At 37.6% G+C, this 23,356-nt stretch overlaps 1 protein-coding gene across 1 annotated transcript in view; it reads right to left on the bottom strand.

Annotated features, from left to right (window-relative positions):
- The window catches only part of UTRN (utrophin), a 615,035-nt gene that overhangs the window by 388,851 nt on the left and 202,828 nt on the right, over positions 1-23,356 (bottom strand). Inside the window, 15 exon segments of the mRNA XM_075064018.1 lie at positions 2,205-2,357; positions 2,754-2,891; positions 3,422-3,583; positions 4,627-4,797; positions 4,931-5,059; positions 7,740-7,919; positions 10,448-10,618; positions 13,213-13,368; positions 14,028-14,201; positions 14,680-14,808; positions 15,091-15,252; positions 17,546-17,695; positions 18,204-18,338; positions 19,081-19,260; positions 21,382-21,552. Of these exon segments, the coding sequence (XP_074920119.1) occupies positions 2,205-2,357; positions 2,754-2,891; positions 3,422-3,583; positions 4,627-4,797; positions 4,931-5,059; positions 7,740-7,919; positions 10,448-10,618; positions 13,213-13,368; positions 14,028-14,201; positions 14,680-14,808; positions 15,091-15,252; positions 17,546-17,695; positions 18,204-18,338; positions 19,081-19,260; positions 21,382-21,552 (2,361 nt within the window).

Genomic DNA, 23,356 nt, shown 5'->3' with positions numbered 1-23,356 from the left:
TGTGACTAGGTCTCATTCAGAGCATGAACATTTCCCACCCCCTCTTTAATTGGCCCTGGGTTTAAAAAGTTACAGAACCATCATAAAGAAACTGATTGGGTTTTAATTATGAAAGTTCATAACCGGAAATTCAGAACTAACTTCACAGATTGCCTAACCCCCAAGCTTGTCCAAGAAATTACTTACTGCTTCACAGGGCTTTTCATAGTTATTGCATAAAATATTAAATTAATTGTCATGGCAGCCAAACTATCTTGGTAGGATGAAAAGGAGAAATAGAAAAAGAAAGTAAGGAATTCATATCCTCAACATCTAAAAACATGGATTTCTGGACAGAAACTAAATCAATAAATACCATCTGAGCAGAAAGTCCTTTCAAATTAGTTGAGAACTTCTAGCTGTTTGGGGCTCTAACTACGACACACAATGTAACTCTCATAAGTCATATTTCACCGTTTGTAGTTAAATATGAATTCTCAGACAAAAATTATCTTAAGAATTATGAGGTTACAAAGTGAAGTACTCAGAAGTTTGGACATGACAAAGTGAAAGTTATTTATGAAACCTTAACTGCACCCTCTTTTGCATGTGCCTTGATAGTCCGTGTTTTTTTTACATGATCACATACTAGTAGTCAAATAATACAAGGCATTAGAATTATACTATTTTATACTACCTTGAGTACACGTGTGTATAATTTTATGCATAATGTAAACAAACTTAGTATTCTCAAAGTTCAGGAGAAATTATTTCAAATGCTTAATATCTACATTTAATTTTTATATTCCACTGAATTACTGAATATATCATTTTTCTTCAGAAAACTAGCACACAATCCAGCAAAGATTTATGCATCTGGTTAATTTTACACACATTAAGTAGCCCCACAAACTTCAACAAGACTTTATATTGTGTAAAGTTAAGCACACGTGTAAGTCTTTGCATGATTAGGGCCTGACATATTAACACAGGTTTCTCTTTTTTAAAAAAAAATAAGAAAAATCTTATTCATATTTCCAAGTTAAAGTTAACAGAAAATGAACTTATGGGGATTTAGTATGTAATTACTTCTTTAAACAGAAATTTATTCTTAATTGTGGACAAATGTGTTTTTTTCCCCCCAAAAGGTTGTTGAGTCCAGCCCTCTGCCTTAACTAGCAGGATCAAGTACTGATTTTCCCCAGATCCTTAAGTGGCCCCCTCAAGGATTGAACTCACAACCCTTGATTTAGCAGGCCCATGCTCAAATCACTGAGCTATCCCTCCCCCCATAAATAGTAAAGCTATTACACTGTAATAGAATTTAAACAGGACCACTCAAACCTAATCAATTCGGTAGCTCTGGTATACAGAGTATAATTCAAATCTATGAAGATGACCATAATAAAATACAATAAAAACAGATACGGTAATATAAAACTCTCTCTAAATACATATATTTCAAATGTTAAGAGATACATTTGTATGTGTATTAAAATTGAATGCAGTTAGACCTAATGGGTACCACTGAAGAATGGTGGATACACAGCTTTACAGCTCTCTTCCTTACTTCCTACAATCCACAATCATCAGCAACTGGATTGCTTTTTTTCCCCCCCATCGAACATTTAACAGATATTATTCTGCAACTCTTTTCTTTTAATACGATTATGGATGCTGCGCCAACTCCAGACATTCTAAGAAATCCTAAAAGACCAAGTTGTCAGATTACCCTCCTAGGAGCCAAGATGACCAACCAGGAAAAGGCTTCCCTTCTGAGACTAGATAAAATCACGGGCTGGCTAAAAGTAAGTCTCAAGTGAACAAACTATCTTGAGAAAAATATCTGAAAATTTAACAGATCAAAAATATTACTAGTATACATCAAGCTAATCTGCAAAGTTTGGCATCAAGATTAGAAGAAGCTGAAAACCTTAACTAGAGGCAGCACTAAACACTTGCCTATAATAAATATTGTGTACACAAAATAACAGATTTAAAAGAAAGTTAGCCATGGTTGCTACTGGTCCTCCAATAATAAGGCAATACTCCAGGTTAATCCAAGACTGACACAAGCCGAGGAAACACAATGGAAAAATTAATATAACCTTTCTGGACACATTCCTTACCATAGCAGCATCAAAAGAATATCCCCGAGCCCCAGCACACAATTCTAATATGAAGTCATTACCTCCATTCTTAATTTTTTGAACATCTGTATTTACCTGTAGTTTTTGTTCATCTTCCTCTCCTTGCAGTCCTGACAGACGGCGTTCTGTCTCATTCAGCCAGTTCAATATACTTTCCTTCTCTCTCTTATATTGTGAAAACGCAGGGGAGAGCTCCACCACCTGCCTCCTTTGAAAAGACTTCAGTTCCTACAACAAAATAGGGATGGAGGGGATACACAGTTTGAGAAAAATAAATTGGGGGATGGATTTTACTCATTTATTTTAAATCAAGCTCAGACCCTGTTTAGTAGGATGTGGAGACTAACTAATTATAGCAAGTTCTGATTGGCTCGGAGGACAAATTTAAAAATTCAGGAAAATCGAACTACAGAAAAACAAAACTAACTTTGGGGAATATTTTTGAATTTGGGATCACCAAGGTTCAGTTAGTCATTTTTTCTGTATGTACACTAAATATCCTGAAGGATTTCATCCCCTAAACCATGCTATTAAATGGTCACAATCAGATTTCAAATAAGCTTCCAGAAGTCAACCACGTAAACTGCACCAGAAGTCAGTCATGTTAAAACTCTGAAGTCACACCTTTACATTGTTATGCCTTGTCTGCAGAAGCAACAGCTGCAAGCGGATCTTCTCCCTCTTGTTGTCCTCCATGGGCTGCTGTAACAATTGCTCTCCACTCTGTAAAACCTCCTCAATCTGCGCTCTCTCTTCATCCATCTAAAATTACAGAAGCCTATGGTCATTTACAGAAAGCCATGTTAGAGTATTCAGAATGGATTTGCTGACTGCCTAAATGCTAACAAAATTAACACTTCAGTACTGTTAAGCATCTCACTGTCATCCAAAATAAACTGGAGCTGAGAAATTCCAATTCTCCACAAGCATCAAAGACTAAAGCACGTATAAAGCCATCATTAAAATGGATTAAGACAAGATGAGGAGTTCTCACTGCACCAGCCAAAGAGCACAGTGAGCTACGTAGAGAGCACAGCGAGCAAGGTAGAGAGCATAGTTTATTCATGCTAGGATGAGGAGAAGCTATTCTACTCATCCCCTCATTCTGCCCTAGCCGCTCTACTTTACTGACAATTTAAGGTGGTCTTCAGTAAAACTGTGATATTACATATTTATAGAGAGATATCAACAATTTCCTTTTCACAGAGATCAGTTCAGTTAAAAGACACTGCTGAATTACAGAAACAAAGAAGAGGTGATGAAGCTGTTTAATTCATCCATTCCTCACAAACCTTTTCATCTTCATCACTTGACTCCATGTGCTTTTCCACAACTTTTAACATGTTTTGTAAATCACTCTCAAATTTGAGAAGGTCTGCAGAAGCCACTCCAGGTTCCTGGGGTTCTGGCTCAACAGGAAATGTGTAAGGCAAGGGTTCCTGACCAACAAGTATCTGTAGCACAAAAGCAAAACAAAAACCACACGCATTAAAGGATCAGTCCTGCAAGTACTGAAGTAACTCATGTAAATGTGATTCTCTGTGTAAGTAGTTATCAACCCACATGCCTGTCTCAAGGATCAGGCCATAAAACTATTGAACTATTTATTTTCAGAAAAGAAAGCTAACCCACTCCCTGCTCAAACAGTATTGCTCATCCCAGGATTCAAAAATCCTGAATGAGGTTTCCTCAAAATCATGAGATTTTAAAAATAATTAATTTGGAGTGTTTTCATTAGCATTCTGGTATTTGAGCCTTTAAGGTTCATAATTTCAAGCTATTTTCCACAACCAAAAGGGCAAGCAGCTTGGCTTTCTTTAAAAAGAAAAGTGAGATTCTCATTATATATACGACCACAACAGAAAAACACCAAAATATCATGGGACTTGTAATGAAATCGCAGGAGTTGCCTCACTACAATAACTGGAGATAGCTAGGTAGAATATTGGTACATGCCAGAGAGTTTCTGCCAATGAATTTCAGCCTGCAGGCCTCTGGCTAGCCTAGTCCTGCAGCCCCTCTCTAACAGAGGCTGACAATCATGCCAAGATATGGCTTTACCTTACGGTCTAATAAATAACTAGTAGATAATAGATTGGTGCCACTTAGGGTGACCAGATAGAAAGTGTGAAAAATCAGGACAGAAGGTAAGAGGTAATAGGCACCTAAATAAGAAAAAGCCCCAAATACTGGGACTGTCACTATAAAATTGTGACATCTGGTCACCTTAGTGCCACTACACCCTTTCACCTATGATCCAATTCAGGATTCATACCCTGCTGACCAGTAGGTGTGACTGGCTACTTACTGAATCTATTAATTTTCGCATATAGAGAAATTTACATAGAGTTACACAGAAAAAAGGATCTTTCTATATTAAAATGAAGTTATCCCTATTAAGCCATTATTAGTAGTATACACATAAAAAACCATTTGAATAATATGTGTGTAATATAAATTAACTTCCTGGTTTTGTGACTCTTTCTTGCTTGCTCACCTTAGCACTTTTGATGTGCTGCGATACCTTCTCAAAGTTCCGGTTCAGTTCAGACAGCTTCGGTTCTACGAGTTCACGGCACGACACGCCACGACTGTTCATTAAGATAACGGCTTGGTCCCGCACATTATCCACTCGGAGACTCACACCATCCAATTCTGATGTCAAACGCTGAGAAGCAGAAACAGCAGAAAGTTACTGCAGTATAAAGAAAAATCAACCAGAAAAGCTAACTCAATCTCACATGGAATCAAAAAGTGCTATTCTTTTATAACTCCCTGCTTTAAAAGATCAAGTTTGCAACCTTCACTGTTTCTTCCTTTTTGCTCGCTGGCTTTTTCTCAGTCTCATCCAGCAGGGCTTCAGCTTGATAGAGCCAAGTACTTATGTGGGCAACATTCTCATCAAAGATCTCAAGCTGGCTCTGATGATTCTGGAAAGGGAAGCAAAAAATATATCCAAGTAAGAAACACAAAAATATTTTTAAATGTCCGAGGTAGGGAAAGCCTAATGAAATATAAAAATGCTACACATACTTTAGGAAGAAAAACACTGAACATTTTACAGCACTTTTCACCTTCAATCAACTTTATAAACATGGCTCTACACTCTGATGATATAGGTAAGAGTTAGTGTCCCAGTTTTACAGACAAGGAAATGGACAAAGGTAAGTAAGGTGTTTTCCACAAGGCCACACAATTCTGTAGCATAAATAGGATTAGAATTCAAGAATTTCTGTTTTACATCACAATTTCATCACTAGTCCACCATGACCATCAGAAAGTGGATTAAAAGGATATTTTTCTCCCCCTGTAGCTGTGTAAGAGACCTACACAAACAACAGTGACTGATTCTACAGAAGAAATACTGAAATGGACTGTCAGATTCACAAAGAAAACACATGACAAAAACAGAATATTTCCTCTAATCTCTATCAATTATAGTAATCTTAGATGTGTCATACAACAATACTCGGTAAAACCAATTACAAACAAAAATCACATTTCAGTCTGAAGTTGAAGAAATACCTTTTTGTATATAGCTTTCAGTGTTTGGTGTGGTTTTGATATTTTGTTGCCATTTATTCAATTCCTATACTCTGATTCATCACATCTCATATGCATTTCTCACTTGACAGAGAAATAGTCATGCAATGAATATACTAATCCTTCTCCTCTGATTGGCTCACATAATCAGAATTTTTAAACTGTGCGCTAGCAACAGAGACACATGCATCTCCGCACTCCTCTGTCTGATGCTCCAAAATTCACATTGGAGAAACATAGGATAGTTATTTTCAGAGAAGAGGCTTGTACATTATAAAGAAAGAATAGGTGAGGAAAGGGGACAGATAAGCAGGAGAGGGGGCCAAAAGGGATTTCTTTTAAAATTTAAGATACAGATATTGGCCTCAATTCAGGAAAGCATCCCTATTCAGGACAGCACTTAAATTTAGGCATGTGTTTAAGAACTGTCCTAAGTGCAAATGGACTTAAGCAGGTTCCTGTGTGCTTTCCTGAACTGGAAACAGAAACCACCCTCCAAGTATCAATATATTACACAAACACAAGCTAAGCCACCAGGAGCTTGGGGTGCCACCCACACATTGCATTCAGCCTCCCACAGGGTGCAGGGAAAGCAGTATTTTGTATTGCTCAACAAAAACTCTTGCAAGCTGATTAAGAAGCAGCACTAGCATACTTCATAGGGCGAGCATTCGATCTCTCTTTGCTTGTTTCTTTTCTTTACAATGCAATGATGCTAACCACTAGCAAGATAGCAACTTACTTAGAAAAGGTTATACGGAACTATATGCCACCCAGGAAGTCATCAAATCAATGATTCATTACCTGTGTTGCTATTTATTTGTATTGTGATAGCACAGAGGGCCCTAATCAGAATTGGAAGCACACTGTGGCAAGAGCTGTAGAAAAGCATAAGACAAAGTCTTTGTCCCAAAAGGCCTGCAGACTAATTTGAGGTGGTTACAGGTAAGTATGATCATAATGAGGACAAAAAAGGGATGTGGGAAGGTACCTGAAAGTACCAAAAATAGTTGTGATGGGTGGGGTGTCAGGGAGAGGGGTGAGGCGGGGGTTGCTTTGTTATTTTGGTTTATTTTATTCTATTCCATAAAATAAACTATCCCCAACTAATGACTAAACCATTACAGGATACATAATTTCTTATAGGTGTCACAACAGAGATGGGTCTTGAGGTGACATTTTGGTGCAAGGATGGTAGTGACCTTCCATCCAGATTAATTCATGGGAGAGCGCTGCATGTATAAGGAGGGCTGTAGAGGACGGTAAGGAGACAGTTATGGGATAAGCTAACAAGACTAGCATCACTGGTGGATCAGAAGAGGCAGGGAGGTGTCACAATAAGGGACTAGAGAGGACAAGTAGGGCAGAGCAGAGCTATGGTAGACCATGAGAGTAAAGACAAGAAACTAAAACTTAAGTGGTGAAAGAGAAGATGCCAGTGTAGGGTTTTAAAAAGGGAAGTAATGAGATCCGTGCAATAAGCAAACATGATGCTGCTGACAAGGTGAATTTTGAATGTATTGGAGTGGAGTGGCATGTCTGATAGGGTGACTAGCAAGAAAGAAGTTGCAGTAAGGCAGACTGGAGAAGATGAGGACCTGGACAAGAATTCTACTAGTGCAGCCAGAAAGAAAAGCCTGAATGTTGAAATAAAGATATATCACTGTTTTTATTCATTATGACTAAGCATCACTTCCAATATAGTGAGTTAAAAATTACAACTTGTCTATCTGCCTCAGGAATTTATGTAACTCCATCACTGTAGCAAGTAGGGATGAGCAATGCGCATTCCATTCCCAAAGACCTTGTGGGGCCCAATGTCTGTCAGCTAGTCAGAAACACATACCACCTCAAAAGAATTTCCCAGCTTCCTCATATCATAGATCTTCTTAACTTCGCTCTCTGTTTGCACAGCAAGTGGGCTGCCAAAAATCTATCCCCCCACTTCCTTTAAGACAATTTGCACGGTGGAAGCTTTACTGTCAGTGTAGAAAGAGTACTCTAAACTGAAAATGTTTCCAGGGGACGAGAGAACCACACATATGAAATATTTTATTTACAATTTACCAACAAGGTGTTGCACCAGTCTTCAGTCCAGGTCCGAACTCGACTCCAACCTGCATTAAGAACACAGAGCTTCTCCTCCAGAGAAATCTCAGTGCCTTCCACCAAGGCCTGGAGCGCTGCACTGCTCTCTGTGATGGTGTTCAGATCAGCTTTCCTTCTTTCCAGCTCTCTCAGTATGTTCTGAAACAATAGAAACGCTTAATAGCACACCACCACCTTCAGTGGATCACAAAAGCAAGGTGGCAGTTAGTTTTTTGTTTTAAAATGGTTTACTGCTTTTCACCTAAGAAAAAATGTGCATTCTGGAGGCCGGTTCTACAGCTTAACTACTATTCTAGTTAGAAAGTTTTTCTTAATATCTAACCTAAATCTATCTTGCTGCAGATTAAGCCCACTTTCTTCTTGTCCTACCTTCAGTGGGCATGGAGAACAACTGAGCATCATCCTCTTGATAACATATTGGAAGACTGGTATCAGGTCCATCCCCCTTTCTTTTCTCAAGGCTAAACAAGCCCAGGTCCTCTAAAACTTCCCTCATTTTTGTTGTTGTCCTCTGGATTCTCTTCAAGTTGTCCACATCTTTCCTAAAGTGTGGAGCCCAGAACTTGACTCAGTACTCCAGTGCTAAGTACAGTTGGAATTACCTCCCACATCTTACATACAACACTCCTGTTAATACACCCCAGAATGATATTAGCCTTTTTCGCAAATTCATCACATTTTTGGCTCATATTCTAACTAACACCCAGATCCTTTTCTGCAGTACTACTCCTTAGCAAGCTATTACACATACTATTTTTGTGCACTTGATTCTTCCTTCCAATGTACTTGGCACTCATCCTTATAAAGATTTCATCTTGTTGAATTCAGACCAATTCTCCAATTTGTCAAGGACATTTTTAATGCGAATCCTGTCTTCCAAATTGCTTGCAACCCATCCCAGTTGGCGTCATCTGCAAATTTTATAAGATACTCTCCATCCCATTACCACGTCACTAATGAAAATATTAAAAACAGTACTGAACCTCAGACTGACCCTTGTGCGATCCCACTAGATACACTCTCCCAGTTTGACAGTAAATCACTGATGACTACTCTTTGACTATCATCTTTTAGCCAGTTGTGCACCTACCTTATAGTAATTTCATCTAGAACAGATCTCCCTAGTTTGCTTACGAGAATGTCACGTGAGATAGTATCAAAAATCTTACTAAAATCAAGCTCTCTCACATCTACTGCTTCCTCCATCCACTACATCAGTAACACTATCAAAGAAGGAACTTAGGGTTATAAGAAATAGCCAGCAGGGATTTGTGAAGGCAAATCATTCCAAACCAACCTATCATCTTCAAGGGGCTTACAAATTGAGTGTACTAGTATATTTCCATATATATAATATAACTTTACATAAAATATACAAATAAAATATTATTGCACTTCACACACACACACACACACTGTAGTACTCTGAGGTACTCAGCCTTCCTTCAGTTCATTAGATGAATAATTATTTATTGATTAACCTCTATGTTCTCTAACTACAGCAACAAATAATGAAACACAAATAAGCAATAGTTAGAAAAATAAGTTGAGTTAATGGAAAACCTGACTGCTGAATAACTATTGCATCAGATATAATATGACTGTATTCTTCCCAATGCAATATTGCAGTTGCGAACAAATCAGGGAACCTCAAATAAATTTCCATGCGTCAGTGCGATGCTAGAAATCCTTTAATTTAGAATAAACTGAGCTTGTCAGAAATTTTTCCCCCTCTTCATGGAAAATTACAATCATTGAAAAATCAAAACCCAAAAGGTTTTTGCAAAATTCTAAGATTCTTCAGTTTTTCCAACAAAAAAATAAAAATTTTCCACAGAAAGCAGACCAAAAAAACCCTTTCCACTGAAAACCCAATTTTCCACCTAGAACAGTTTTGATGGAAAATTTCTGAACAGACCTGTTGCTATGATAGTAATATAAGTGTGTGCATTGATTAACACTGTATTTATTAAGGATTAAGAACTATGTAGGAGACATTATAAGATAGCTGTTTAATAATGTCTAACTAATTCTTAACATCTTTAATATTATACTGGCGTTTATACAGATTAAATGCGCTCACAGTTTAAGACATTTGTGATACCACAGATCTGATTCCGCAATGGTCAACTCCAGTAAAAACTAAGCATCTAACAGGCTTGGGAACAAATGGAAGCCAAATTCTTAGTTATTCCCAGAGTTAATGCAATAAAAATAATAATTAATCTAGGAATTATAATTATGGCTGTCAATTGCAGTTGACTGAAGCAATTCACTCAAAACAAATTAACTTCTTTAAAAAATTTATCAGAATTTAAATCACACTGTTGAACAATTATAAACATTTTTGGATGTTTTTCTAAATTTTCAAATATATTGATTTAAATTACAACACAATACAAAGTGTACACTGCTCACTTTACATTATTTTTATTACAAATATGTGCACTATAAGAAAGATAAACAAAAGAAATAGTATTTTTCAAATCACTTCATACAAATGAATGTATTTGAAAATGTAGAAGACATCCAAAAATATTACTAGAATATCATTTATTTAAACAGTGTGATTAAAACTGCAATTGTGATTTTTTTTTTATGTCCTAATTAACTGAGATTAACTTTTTTAATAGTTGGAAAGCCCTATTATAATATAGCTTGCTTACTTTAGCCCAGCCAATCTCTGTATCCAGATCAGCAAGCAAACTCTCTGAAGTGGACTTCTGTACTAATTCAGTCTCTGTAAGGGCTAGCCATTCTGACAAAGAGGCAGTTTCTTTCTTCATTTTGCATGCCAGCTGCAATGCACGTTCCAGGTCTTGTTTCCCTTCAGTCACCTGCAGAAAGAAGCCAGCAATTAAAACTCACTTGAACACACAAAATCATGGCATTGTCAAGTTGTCTTGTATTGCAAAGTGCCCTGAAAAGAATATTAGATTCTTTATAACTGTTACATCTTACTAGAAAGAACAAAATAACCAATTTCCTCTTGCTAACTGATCAACAGTTGAAACTATATAATACACTTAAAAAGGGATCAGAATAAAGAAATGGGCATGTCACTTCTTTATAGCTACTAACTGACAAATAGAACCATTGACTAGGTGATCACTAACCAACTGAAGCTTAAAGCTAAATGAACTCCAATGTAATAGGTTTCAGTGGTAGTTGTATTAGTCTGAACCTGAAGAAAAAAAAAGAAAAAAAAAAAAGGATTCCCTGTGGCACCTTAGAAGCTAACAAATGTATTTGGACATAAGCTATCATGATCCTGCAACTGATTATGAATGGGTGCAGCAGTTTGCCTACACACTGTCAGTTCACAGACTCAGACTTGAAAGCCAGAAGGGACCATCATGATCATCTAATCTGATCTCCAGCACATTGCAGGCCACAAAACCTTGCCCACCCACTCCGATCAGATCCATAATATCTGGTTGAGTTGAGGAATTCAGTAAATCATGTTTTAAAGATTTCAAGTTACACAGAATCTGCCATTTACACTAGTTTAAACCTGCAAGTGACCGATGCCCCGAGCTCCAGAGGAAGGCAAAAAAAAATATAAAAAAAAAACAACAGGTCTCTGCCAATCTGACCTGGAGGGAAATCCCTTCCCAACCCCAAATATGATCGTCAGTTGGACCCTGAGCATTTTGGCAAGATCCAATGGCCACCTGGGAAAGAATTCTCTCTAGTAACTGAGAGCCCTCCCCATCTAGTGTCCAGTCTCTGACCATTGGGGATATTTTCTACTAGCAGTTTTATCATATCATTCCATTAATAAAACTATCTAGCTCAGTCTTCAAGACAATTAAGTTTTTTGACCTCACCCCTCCCACTGGAAGGCTGCTCCAGAACTTCACTCCTCTAATGGTTAGAATCCATCTAATTTCAAGTCTACACTTGTTGAAGTCTAGTTTACATCAGTTTGCTCTTGTGTCCACAATAGTGCTCAACTTCAATAACTCCTCTGCCTCCGTGGTATTTATCCCTCTGATGTATTTAAAGAGCAATCATATCTCCCCTCAGCCTTCTTTTGGTTCAGCTAAACAGGCCAAGCTCTTTGAGTCTCCTCTGAGAAAGCAGGTTTTCCATTTCTCTGACCATCCTAGTAGCCCTTCTCTGCACTTGTGCAGTTTGAATTCATCTTTCTTAAACATGGGAGACCAAAACTGGACACAGTATTCCAGATGAGGTCTCACCAGTGCCTTGTACAATGGTACTAAGACTTCCTTGTCAACTGAAAATATCTTGCCTGATGCAGCCTAGGATTGCACTAGCCAGTTGCAAGAACACAACCTTACTTTGAAACTCTGAAACTAAAACTACCACTGCTCCTATGTGAGTATTTAAGAAAAGGAAGAAGACATGCTATCATAAGCATAATTCCCAAATCTGGACCTTAGCGTCCAAAAATCTGGGTGCCTGTATGAACCCTCTAAGCTTAATTACCAGCTTAGATCTGATCTCACTGCCACCAGACAGAGGATTACAGTGCCTGTCTCACTCTGGTCTCCCCAAACCTTCCCTGGGGGACCCCAAGAACCCAAATCCTTGGATTCTTAAAACAAGGAGAAATAACCCATTCCCCCTACTTTACCCTCCCAGTCTCTCTTTTCTGGGCTAACCTGAGAGTTACTGATGCAACTCTTTACATCACAATACCAAGAAGCATGGCTCCTCTCTTCCACAAAGAGACAACCAAATACAAGGAAACAGAAAGATTCTCTCTCTTCTTCCCCTTGTTTTCTCCCTCCCACCAATTCCCTGGTGCTGCAGAGATTCACCCTCTGTAGATCTAACACAGAGAATTTTCCCTCCCTTCGTTCCTAGCCTACCCAGAGAGAAAAATCTCAAACAAGCTTAAAAAGAAAGCTTTATATAAAAAAAAAAAGAAAGACATAAAAATTCTCTGTATCAAGTGACAATAATACAGGATCAATTGCTTAAAAGAAAAAAAGGAATAAACAGCCTATTCAAAAAGAGATACAATTTAACATTCAGCAACTACACCCACGTAAATACCAAAAAACAACAGCCTATTAATTTTCTACCTTTGTACTTACAACTTGGAAACTGAAAGATTAGAAACTTGAAGATAGAAAAGATCCCCTCTCATAGGTGGAGCCAGACAAAGACCCAAACATTCCCTTCCCTGAGCTTTGAAAAATCCGGTTTCCTGATTGGTCCTCTGGTCAGGTGTTTGGTTCCCTTTGTTAACCCTTTACAGGTAAAAGAAACATTAACCCTTAGCTATCCGTTTATGACACATGCGCTCTAGATTATATGCAAAAAGAACAGGAGTACTTGTGGCATCTTAGAGACAAATTTATTTCAGCATAAGCTTTTGTGGGCTACAGCTCACTTCTTCGGATGCATAGAATGGAACACACAGACAGGTTATATGGTATATATTTGTCACTCTTCTTACCTGTGCACCCAGATCATTATAAAGAAATTTTAGTGCTGTGAGCTGTTCATCCATTCCTTTGGGATTGTCTGTTTGCTGTTTCTGTACAATTTGTCTTCCTGTCTTGATTACAGTCTCCACTTCGAGCTTCACTTCACTTAGAGTTTTATACAGTTTCTGAAACCAGAGAAAAATACATTTTAGATTTTGTAGGTAACTGTTCCCTGGGACTGTTAAGAACTTGGACATCACAATGCATATAAATGCTGTGTATCATCATCTTCATGTCAAACAGTAAGAAGCAAAATGTTTGATCACAGATCAATTCTCAAATTTCAGATGATCCATTTTCTGCTTTATTATTAAACCTAATATTCATAAAATTTACTCAATTTCATAATTTACTGTATATCACCACCCAAGGAGTTGGCAGAGATTTCCCATGATTCATGCTCTTTTTTACATAAGGTATTAGAAATTAATCTAAAATGAAGAGCCAAGTAAACACTTGCCTCTAAATTGCATGTTGCCGCCAGAACATGAGCAATAGCCAAGGTGAGAAATTCTGATAAGTGTTAGAACACTTATATCCTGTAATTAACAATGCATTACCTTTATGACTACATATTTTCCACTCAAAAGTATTATAACTTTTATCCAAGCCTTTACCTAGTAACAGTTCTGTTTGTATACTGTGGCAAGTTATACTAGCATTTACTTTAATCAGGATACAGAACTAAGCAAAAAATCCTAAGCACATCATTTTAGAGAAAGAGAATGTTATATATAGGTTAAAAATAAAGATTTGGAAAAAATCCACCAATAAAAGTCATTACCATACACTTGTCCAAGTGACCCTGGATTACATCGGGGTCAGTATCCTTCACATCCAAAACATGGAGTTCTGCCTTTACACTATCCAGTACCCGCTTACAGTCCAACATGCGCTGCTCAAAATTGGCAGGTTTCTGGAAGAGTTGATACTTTGTGGATACCTCCCGGAGTTTCCTCTGTTTATAAGAGCACCAAAAAGGATCATTTTACATTAATATCTGAGGTTTGAAACAATGTTTAAAGCTTCTCCCTTCAGATTCCATTTCATTTTTCTTTATCATAAACAACCCATTGCATGAGTATGCAATTTTCTGAGTACAATTTAACAACATTACATTATCCATCCTTAATTATCTTTCTTCTGCAGCACAATAGGCCTCAGACTCTACCACACATACATCCAAAGTAACTATTCCAATTAAAAGAAAAAAATCTCTTCTGGGCTCTGCGCATTCCCGTCTATGAAACTTAAGGAATTAACTTATTTGTTAACCCCTTCCCCAGGTACTTTCAGCTCCCCATTTAGACCATATAAATGCATCCACCATTTATTTTTAAAACGTAGTTGACTGCACAAAGTGATTTGCAGGCGGACAAAAGTGGTTTACAACTGGAAGCTGACTGAGCCTAAATTCATGGCTGGGATTTCTTTACCTGCAGGGCATCCAGCTGAGTTCCACCACGAGGGGACCTGCATTCAGCAGAAGCTGCAGGCAGTGACCATGCATTTTTCTTGAGCTCCTCCAAGGTGGATTCATGAACTGTGATTTCTGCTTGAATTTTCTGCCAATATGTAAAAACAGGATGGAGATAAAGTATACAAAACCCTTAGGGTATGTCAGATATCAAACAGTAAATCCACTCTGAAGAAGTGTGTCGTAAATATTATGAAGTCTATGCTGACTTTGATGACTGCTTGCTAGGTTGAATGCCATTATGGCCATTACAGCAGCTATTCTAATGCATCCTTCCCACACAAAAACAGAATATGGTACTCCAAGGAGTAATCTACCATCATCAGACATCAGAAAAATCTTATGCAGTGAAAAAGCTCTGCTGGAATACCTGGGCCTCCTGTGGCATCTGGAAGGCATCTATTCTATCAGTCAAGTATGAGGCCAACCGTCTATCCAGCTCTGCTAAGTTTTCCTGCAAGACCTGCAGCATGTGGTCATTTTCCCGCATGGTCTGAAGCTGCTGTTCCAAGGCAATCTGCCTGCTCACTGCCTAAAGGGGAGAGAAGTATAAGGAGGAGTTGTTCTGCACAAAATATTTTTAAGCTTTGCCTCAGAATATGAAAAATAAATTCACACACAAAATAGTCATGAAAAGGAATTCTACACAGCACTGCCTTCTGAAACCTGGTGTCCGATTTATACCACTAAATTGATAATAAAACAAAAAAAGAGTAACACAGAAGGGAAACTCATGTTATGTCTGAGTTATTGAAAGTCTTTTTTTAATTATCTCAGTAAACAGAAGCAAAGTTGTCTCATACAGCTGTGTTTCAGAAATTAGATAGTACAGGATTTGGGGGAGTTTGTAACATGCATCAAAAAACATTTCTCCTTGACTAGAATACAAACATATATTTCCTTTGTGAATAAACTCTCTTCCCAATTATTTTCCATCTGTTCAAGAACAAAAAGGGAATGTTACCTGTAGAAATCACTCCTCAAACGAACGGCAGTTCCCCTACCACCAGCATACATGCACACGAGAAAGAAACACCTACTTAACTTCTAAATGACCACACTAGAAAGTATCATTAATGCAGCTACCAGGAAAGAGGGTTATTTGGAAACCAATTACCAAAGTGAAAAAAAAATCTAAGAATAATATTGACATATAATTTTTTTTAAAAGCACATCGCCACACGCCATTCCAAGATAGGACAGCCAATTATCTAAATACACTGACTCAGACTATGCTTCTCTGACCTCACCCTTCAAGTAGGAGCCTGGGTTACGTGATTATGATGAGTAAATTTAATAACCTGAAATGCAGCTACCATTTCACTGCCCATTATATCTATATCACATATTTCAAGACTAGAAGGGACCACTGTGATCATCTAGTCTGATCACCTCTATAATACAGGCCTTTACAACACAGAGCTTCACTAACATAATTCCTACACACATATATTTTAGAAAAGAATCCAGTCTTGATTTAAAAATTGCCAGTGAAGAAGAATCTACCACAACTTTCGGCAAATTGTCCCAATAGTTAATTACCTTCATTGTTAAAAATGTACACCTTATCCAGTCTGAATTTATCTACCTTCAACTTTCAGCCACTGGCTTGTGTTATACCTTTCTCTGCAAAACTGAAGAGTCAATATTATCAAATATTTGTTCCCCATGTAGATTCTTTTGGGTAACCAAGTCACCCTTTAACCTTCTCTTTGATAAAGAGATTGAGCTCCTTAAGTCTAATACTATAAGGGCTGGTCTACACTACGGGGGAAAATCGATCTCAGATACGCAACTTCAGCTACATGAATAATGTAGCTGAAGTCGAAGTATCTAAGATCGAATTACTCACCGTCCTCAGGGCGCAGGATCGATGTCTGCGGCTCCCCATGTCGACTCCGCAACTCCGTTCGGGTTGGTGGAGTTCCGGAATCGATATAAGCGCGTTCGGGGATCGATATATCGCATCTAGATGAGAGCAATCGATTGCTACCTGCCGATACGGCGGTAGTGAAAACGTAGTCTAAGACATGTTTTCTAACCCTTTAGTTATCCTCATGGCTCTTCTCCAACTTACCAACATCGTTTTGAATGGTGGACACAAAAACTGAACACAGTATTCAAGCAGTGGTCACACTAGTGCAAAATACAGAGGTAAAATAACCTCTCTACTCCTACTCAAGAGTCACCTGTTTACGCAGCCAAAGACTGCATTAGCCCTTTTGGCCACATGTCACAAAAGACAAGGAGGAGAAAAAGAAAGAAAGACTCAGACTTCAAGATCAGTCTGACCTCCTGCAATGGCTTCCTCACATACTTTATTTCAACTTGACTTTGTTCTAATCATATTCAAGAATAAAAATGGCAACCATTCATGTTCTTTCAGTGTTAAGGAAAATGTGCACTGTAGTGCCAGCAGCATCTCTCTTTTGCTAGAATATAGGATAGTGGAAGAGGAAAACTAATCTGGAATATTGGGATGAACTCCATTTCAAAAGAGCATTTTAAGTTTTGAGGATTAAATGTCTTCCATTTTGTCACAACTATTTGGAAAATTAGGTAAAAAGATATTGTAGCTTTTCCAAATAATAATGAATTAATAGAAACATAAAATGATCATGTATCTGAGTCTTAGGGTGATCTGCTAAATCAAGTATTCCTGACTCCATTGTGAACACTTCTCTGTATTACTGCCTTTCAGTCTTGTGTCCATGATTTGAATGGGCTAACCATAATAATTTCAGCTTTTGTTCAAACCCATTTGAGTGCACTAAGCTGACTGTGACACTTAAAGGCGTCCTCCCACCACGTCCCCAAATACTTACCAAGTGACTTAATTCTTCATAGCGGGCATTGAAAGCCTCCAATTTTTCACTGATGATGTCATCAAGAATCCCTCCATCAATCAACGTCTGACCAAGCTCCCGAATCTGGGTTCGATTATCAGCTGGATGACGCAGGACAGATTCCAGGGACTAAACAATGGAGAAAGACAATAACTGTTAGGATGCTGAATTCTGCTTTGTTTTTAGAATTCAAATTTTGGCTGTATGCACAGCACCTTTTATACTCCAAATGTCCTCTAACAGAATGAGTTAGGTACTGCTAGTACAGTGACTGTAGAGGGCAAGTTCAACAATCATTTTTTTTTTTTAACAGGTATGTCACAGCACTTATTTTCTATTCACAACTATTCCAAAATGAAGGTTACTGCAAAGATTTAGCAATTTATAGGGGACAGAAAACAACATGCAACTATATCTCTAAATGATACAAAGTACAATACAATTACCAGGAAGGCTAAAGTTTATCTTTTCACTGGTTATCTTTACAATTATCTGTCCTGTAGATTTAAAAAAAAATGATATATCCATTTGACATAGGAAATGAAAAGTTCAATACACATTTTTGTCTTCAATTGAGGTTTATTTAGACATTTCTTAACTATATGAAAAGTTACCAACTCAATAGCATGACTAATACCTCAAGAGCTTCATTGACAGCATTCAATTTATCAGGCATATTTTCTGTGCTTTGTACCCTTTCCTCCAAAGAGTTTAGCCAAGCAGTTTCTAGATCCAGATACTGAAGCAGCTCAACCCAACAGGACCATACCTCCTAAAGGTAATAGGAAAACTGAAATTAGCCTGAAGAGCATATAGTCAGATGCCTATGAGCATTGTAAATGTGAACAGATTTGCCTACGATACTAGAACAATGAGCACTATTATTCATAAATGCAACAAAATTCAAACACACATTACAGGTTCTGTAAATTGGGTCTGGAGTTGATTTTTTTTTTTTTTTTTTAACGGGTTCCTGGACACAAGAATTTAAAAAAAAAAGAAGTGTTTCATAATGCAAAGAATCTAGATATCTGCAAATCACATAATACAACATATGAAATTTACCTGCAGAATTACTATGCACACTCAGATTATCACACCATACCACTCATCTTTCCTTAGGAGTAAATGTGGTCATTTTTACAATCTCACATGAATCTCTACTTATTTCAGTTCTATTACATGAAAAATGATAAAATAATAATGTTGCTCTGGAGATTCTTTTTGCCATTTTGGAAGCAGTGGCGATAGATAACAGAGCTGTGTGACAGCACTCCTTTGCTAGAGAAATGTTTATTGTAATACAATCTGTGGGGCTAGTTACTGGACAGAGTATAAAAGAAAAACTAGGTGGTTCCGTGTGGATTCCAGTAAGAAGGAAAAAAGTGATAGCAAACTATGTACACAAAGGATATTGGATTTAATGATGAAACCTTACATTGTAAGTGTCCATCACCATCTTTTTCTTGTGCCTTTTTCCTGAGTTTTATTAATTTGAGAGCTATCAATCATACCTCTAAAGTATGGCATTTCCCCCGGATCCGATTACACAGTAGTTGGTAGTTCTCTAACACAATGTTAAGTTCGGATGTCAAGTGCTGACCACCAGATGGCACTTTTGCAGCTAACACCTTGATATTGTCTTTCAAAATCTTCACGCGCACTTCTTTCTGCAACACATCCTCTTTCGCTCTCTAGTCAAAAAGATGTATTACTTGATCAGTCTCTGCTTAACTCACTGTTCCCCACTAGTAGTTAACATAAAAGAAACCAAAACAATTTATTAATCTGATAACTAACCATTAAATATTATTCTAATTATAGGCTTAAAAGGCTCATCCTTATATTGCTATGCTTACGCATGAATGGACCAAATTCTGACTTGTACACATTTTGACTGAAGGCCATGTGTCTGTATGTGTTTGTGCATATTTAACATACACACACAGAATGGTCTATTGAGAGAGTAAGGAGCTTCCCAAGACATCTGAGCAGTGGAAGATTAAGCACATATGCTGTTAATACGTGGATCTGAATCTTGGCTGGCAGAACTTAATTCCACCAGAACTTAGACCCCAAAAGACCCATGGCCAATAAGGGACAGAAGAGAAAAGCACAAAGTGAAGTCAGTGGAGATTCAGGTGGGAAAGGGATTGTTGGCCCAAGCTATCTTATATTACATCTTGTGCTGAAATGTACCATACCGCAATATTGTGGCTCAGAAGACACCACATAATGCAAGCAGAGTAGCATGCTAAATATAAGTTAAGTGGCAGCAAATGGCAGGAGGGCACCACACACATCAAGCCAAGGATTGAGGCAGTATAGTCCATAAGAGTGTGACAACATGAAGTGACAGCCTCCTTACCAGAAAAGATATTATCCCTTTGGGTCAGAAAAGGTAAAGGTAGGTTAGACACTGCAAAAAAACGCTGCCCTTGGAGTCCTTTTGTCATCTTTCTCTGCAGGCCCTCACCTCCCCAGTTTGGACTACATGCACATGGTTCTATTCACAAATTCTTTTAGGATGGGATTTTCAAAAGCGCTTATCATTGGTTTAATTCTGCTCCCACTGAAGACAATGGGAGTTTTACTAATCAATTTCAATGACAATGGAATTAGGCTTTTGAAAATCGTTGAAAAGAGATTTTTCCTTTCACATATTCAGTTCAATCCCAAAATACTTAATAAGTAACCAAATGCTTCTGTTTTTGATAAAGGGTATCTGATGAAACTATGGTTAACCATCTAGATTACGACAATGTCCTTATCACATTAAGTAGTATAGGGTATGAATCTGGACTAAACTGACACAGACTGCACTCAGATTTCTCAGACATTTATTCTACAGAAAAGATGCGTGGAGGTCCTCTGGCCTGTGTTATTCAGGATGTCAGATTAGAAGATCATAATAGTCTCTTGTGGCCTTGACATCTATGAAAAACCCTTGCTGAAAACTACTTCACGAAGACCCCTTGAGAAAAGCAATTTACAACTCTGAATGTAGATTTGTCAGTATAGTAGAAAGTAAAAATAGACTCTATACTTAGTATTCCACTGGATAACCAGGGTCTATAATTGTTTTAATCCAGACAAAAATGCTCGTCAGTTTTGTACCTTCATCAAAAATATTAGATCATATAGCCATCTGTTGGATCAATTATCTATATTCAACTAGAACAGACTTTTTAAATTTGGGACTACTGGCCTGAAAGTTGAAAGGAGCAGGGACAGGGCTGCTTTTACAACTATTAAAATTACAATTTTGTCTTGGTTCCAAAATACAAAGCAAATTTGTTTCGATTTTTTTCCCCACATGGAGACACTATATTTATTCAAGGACATATGGGACTCTGACCCAATTGCTGTAAGTGGATGGATCAGTTACTAGAATTACTAATTTACTAAGTATAATACCACATTTTCTCTTTTTTCCCCCCTCAATTTTCGGCTCATGCAATAAATTTCTGTCATTCTCACTTTTCACATCTTTCCTTCTCCCCACCTCCACAACCAACCCAATTTTCTACAGATACCAACCCTGCTTGTCAGTCAGGGTGGGTAGCCTTTTATTATGGAACTCTTGCTGCTCTTTGCCCAATGAGAAAATCTGCTTATTCAGTCAGTGCTTTAAAAATTAAAATTCCATAAAGTATAGTTGAGAATAGCACTAATCTTATCATGAGCAGGACTCCCTTCCATGTAAGTAATCATCATATAAAACTCAAGGTAAACCCCTAGACAAAATGTGTTAAGTGTTGTGTTTTATTTGTTTGTGCATAACCAGGTCTTTGTAATGATCTAGTATTTCTGACCTTCATTTCCTCTACAGCATTCTCTAGTTCTTCTGGAGATTTGTACTCAAAATCTCTCTCTAAGTACTCCTCTTCAGCCTGCGTCATCCATTCTTGCATCTCTGCCAAATCCTTTTTCAAGTTTACAGTTTTTTCCTGATTTTCAGACAACCGATTTTTCTGACTAACAATCTAGAAATGCCAACAAGAAAAGTTAAGGTGGTTTCACTATTTGAAGTTGCTCACATCATTTGAAAAGCATTTTAACATAGGCTCAAAGTCAAGTGCAACTAATTAATTGCCCTCAACCAAAACATTCTTTACAATTCTCTTTTTAAATTAAAAGATTCAGAAATTCAAAACTAATCATTAGAGCTATTTTAAGCAGACCAAGCCACCTGCTTCCATGGAGTAAGACCAAGATCTTGAGGGGACAAATGGCCTGTCTTTCCTCTCTGAGTATAGGCTGGTGACACTCCCTGAGATACTAGAGCAGGGATAGGCAACCTATGGCACGTGTGCCAAAGGCGGCACGCGAGCTGATTTTCAGTGGCACTCACACACTCGCATCTAGGCCACCAATCCAGGAGGCTCTGCATTTTAATTTAATTTTAAATGAAGTTTCTTAAACGTTTTAAAAACCTTATTTACTTTACATACAACAATAGTTTAGTTCTATATTATAGACAAAGAAAGACCTTCTAAAAACGTTAAAAATGTATTATTGGCACGCAAAATCTTAAATCAGAGTGAATAAATGAAGACTCGGCACACCACTTCCGAAAGGTTGTACTAGAGAGTATCAAGTGCCTTCAGAATCATATTTATTAATACTTATATACTAAAACGATAAATATCAGAGGGGTAGCCTTGTTAGTCTGGATCTGTAAAAAGCGACAAAGAGTCCTGTGGCACCTTATAGACTAAAAGACGTATTGGACCATAAATTTTCATGGGTGAATAAGTAAGTAGTCACTTAAGAACTTCACAGGTGTCCCTATGTTGCTCACCACAGCCAATCAAAACACAGATTCTCCTGCTCCAAAAGTACATGTCCCTGCCACTTTAGTTAAAGGAAAGTCACTAGAAACAAGCAGTACAGGGCATATGGCACATGGATGTGTAGTTCTTTTTCTATCCAGAATAATACAAACACACATTCTGATTAATGCGCAGACCAAAGACTGGAGAGGGAGGGTCAGGACTGGAAAACTAACAGGGAAAAAAAATTGTTTTCAGGAAGGTTTTGAAGGATGGGACAAAAGTTGAGTGGCACACAGAGTCAGGAATAGCATTCCAGACCTCACACGCCACTTGAGAAAAGGCCTACAACTGCCTGTTAGGGAAAGAGAAGATGAGCAACAGGCAAGTTGACTTGGTAAATCAGATAATCCCTAACTACAAACAATTAAAAAGTGAACAGGAAAAAGACCTAAAGCAACAATACCCTTTAGATATGGGAATAATGCATTTGAACTTTTAGTGCATTTCTCAGAGGATTTACTGGGCCAGGGTTGAGTTTCAGCCATTTTAACAGTGAAATATATAAGGCATACTGTAATTTAGAACACAGAAGCTTTGTTTTAGGAAACAAAAACATTATCTTTACCAGCAGCGAGGAATTACCCAGTCACTCTAGAGAACAGATTTTTTAAACTCCATTAGGGGGACATTATAACACAAAAGAACACTACTATTTTTCTTTTAGGATAAAATTTTAAATTTGGGCTCGTCTATCTGAAACTCTTCCCTTTTGTAAGCCACTTTCCAGACATGCCTGAGCTAACGCTTCCTAATATGGTGCTCAAATGCATTGAGTGGGAAACCAATGGACTAGTTCGAAAAAAGCACTAAACTAAAATCAACTAAAATTTAAATTAACTGGATCTTTGATCATTTATTGTAAAATGAAATATTGATTTGACAAAGTACAATATTAAAACTATATTTCCTGTGACAGAGTGCTGGGAATCAGCAACTTAACCAGCAGTCTGGT

The sequence above is a fragment of the Chelonoidis abingdonii genome, chromosome 3 (genome assembly GCF_003597395.2).
Source record: "Chelonoidis abingdonii isolate Lonesome George chromosome 3, CheloAbing_2.0, whole genome shotgun sequence".
Classification (NCBI taxonomy): Eukaryota; Metazoa; Chordata; order Testudines; family Testudinidae; genus Chelonoidis; species Chelonoidis abingdonii.
This window is presented reverse-complemented; position numbering and strand designations above follow the sequence as displayed.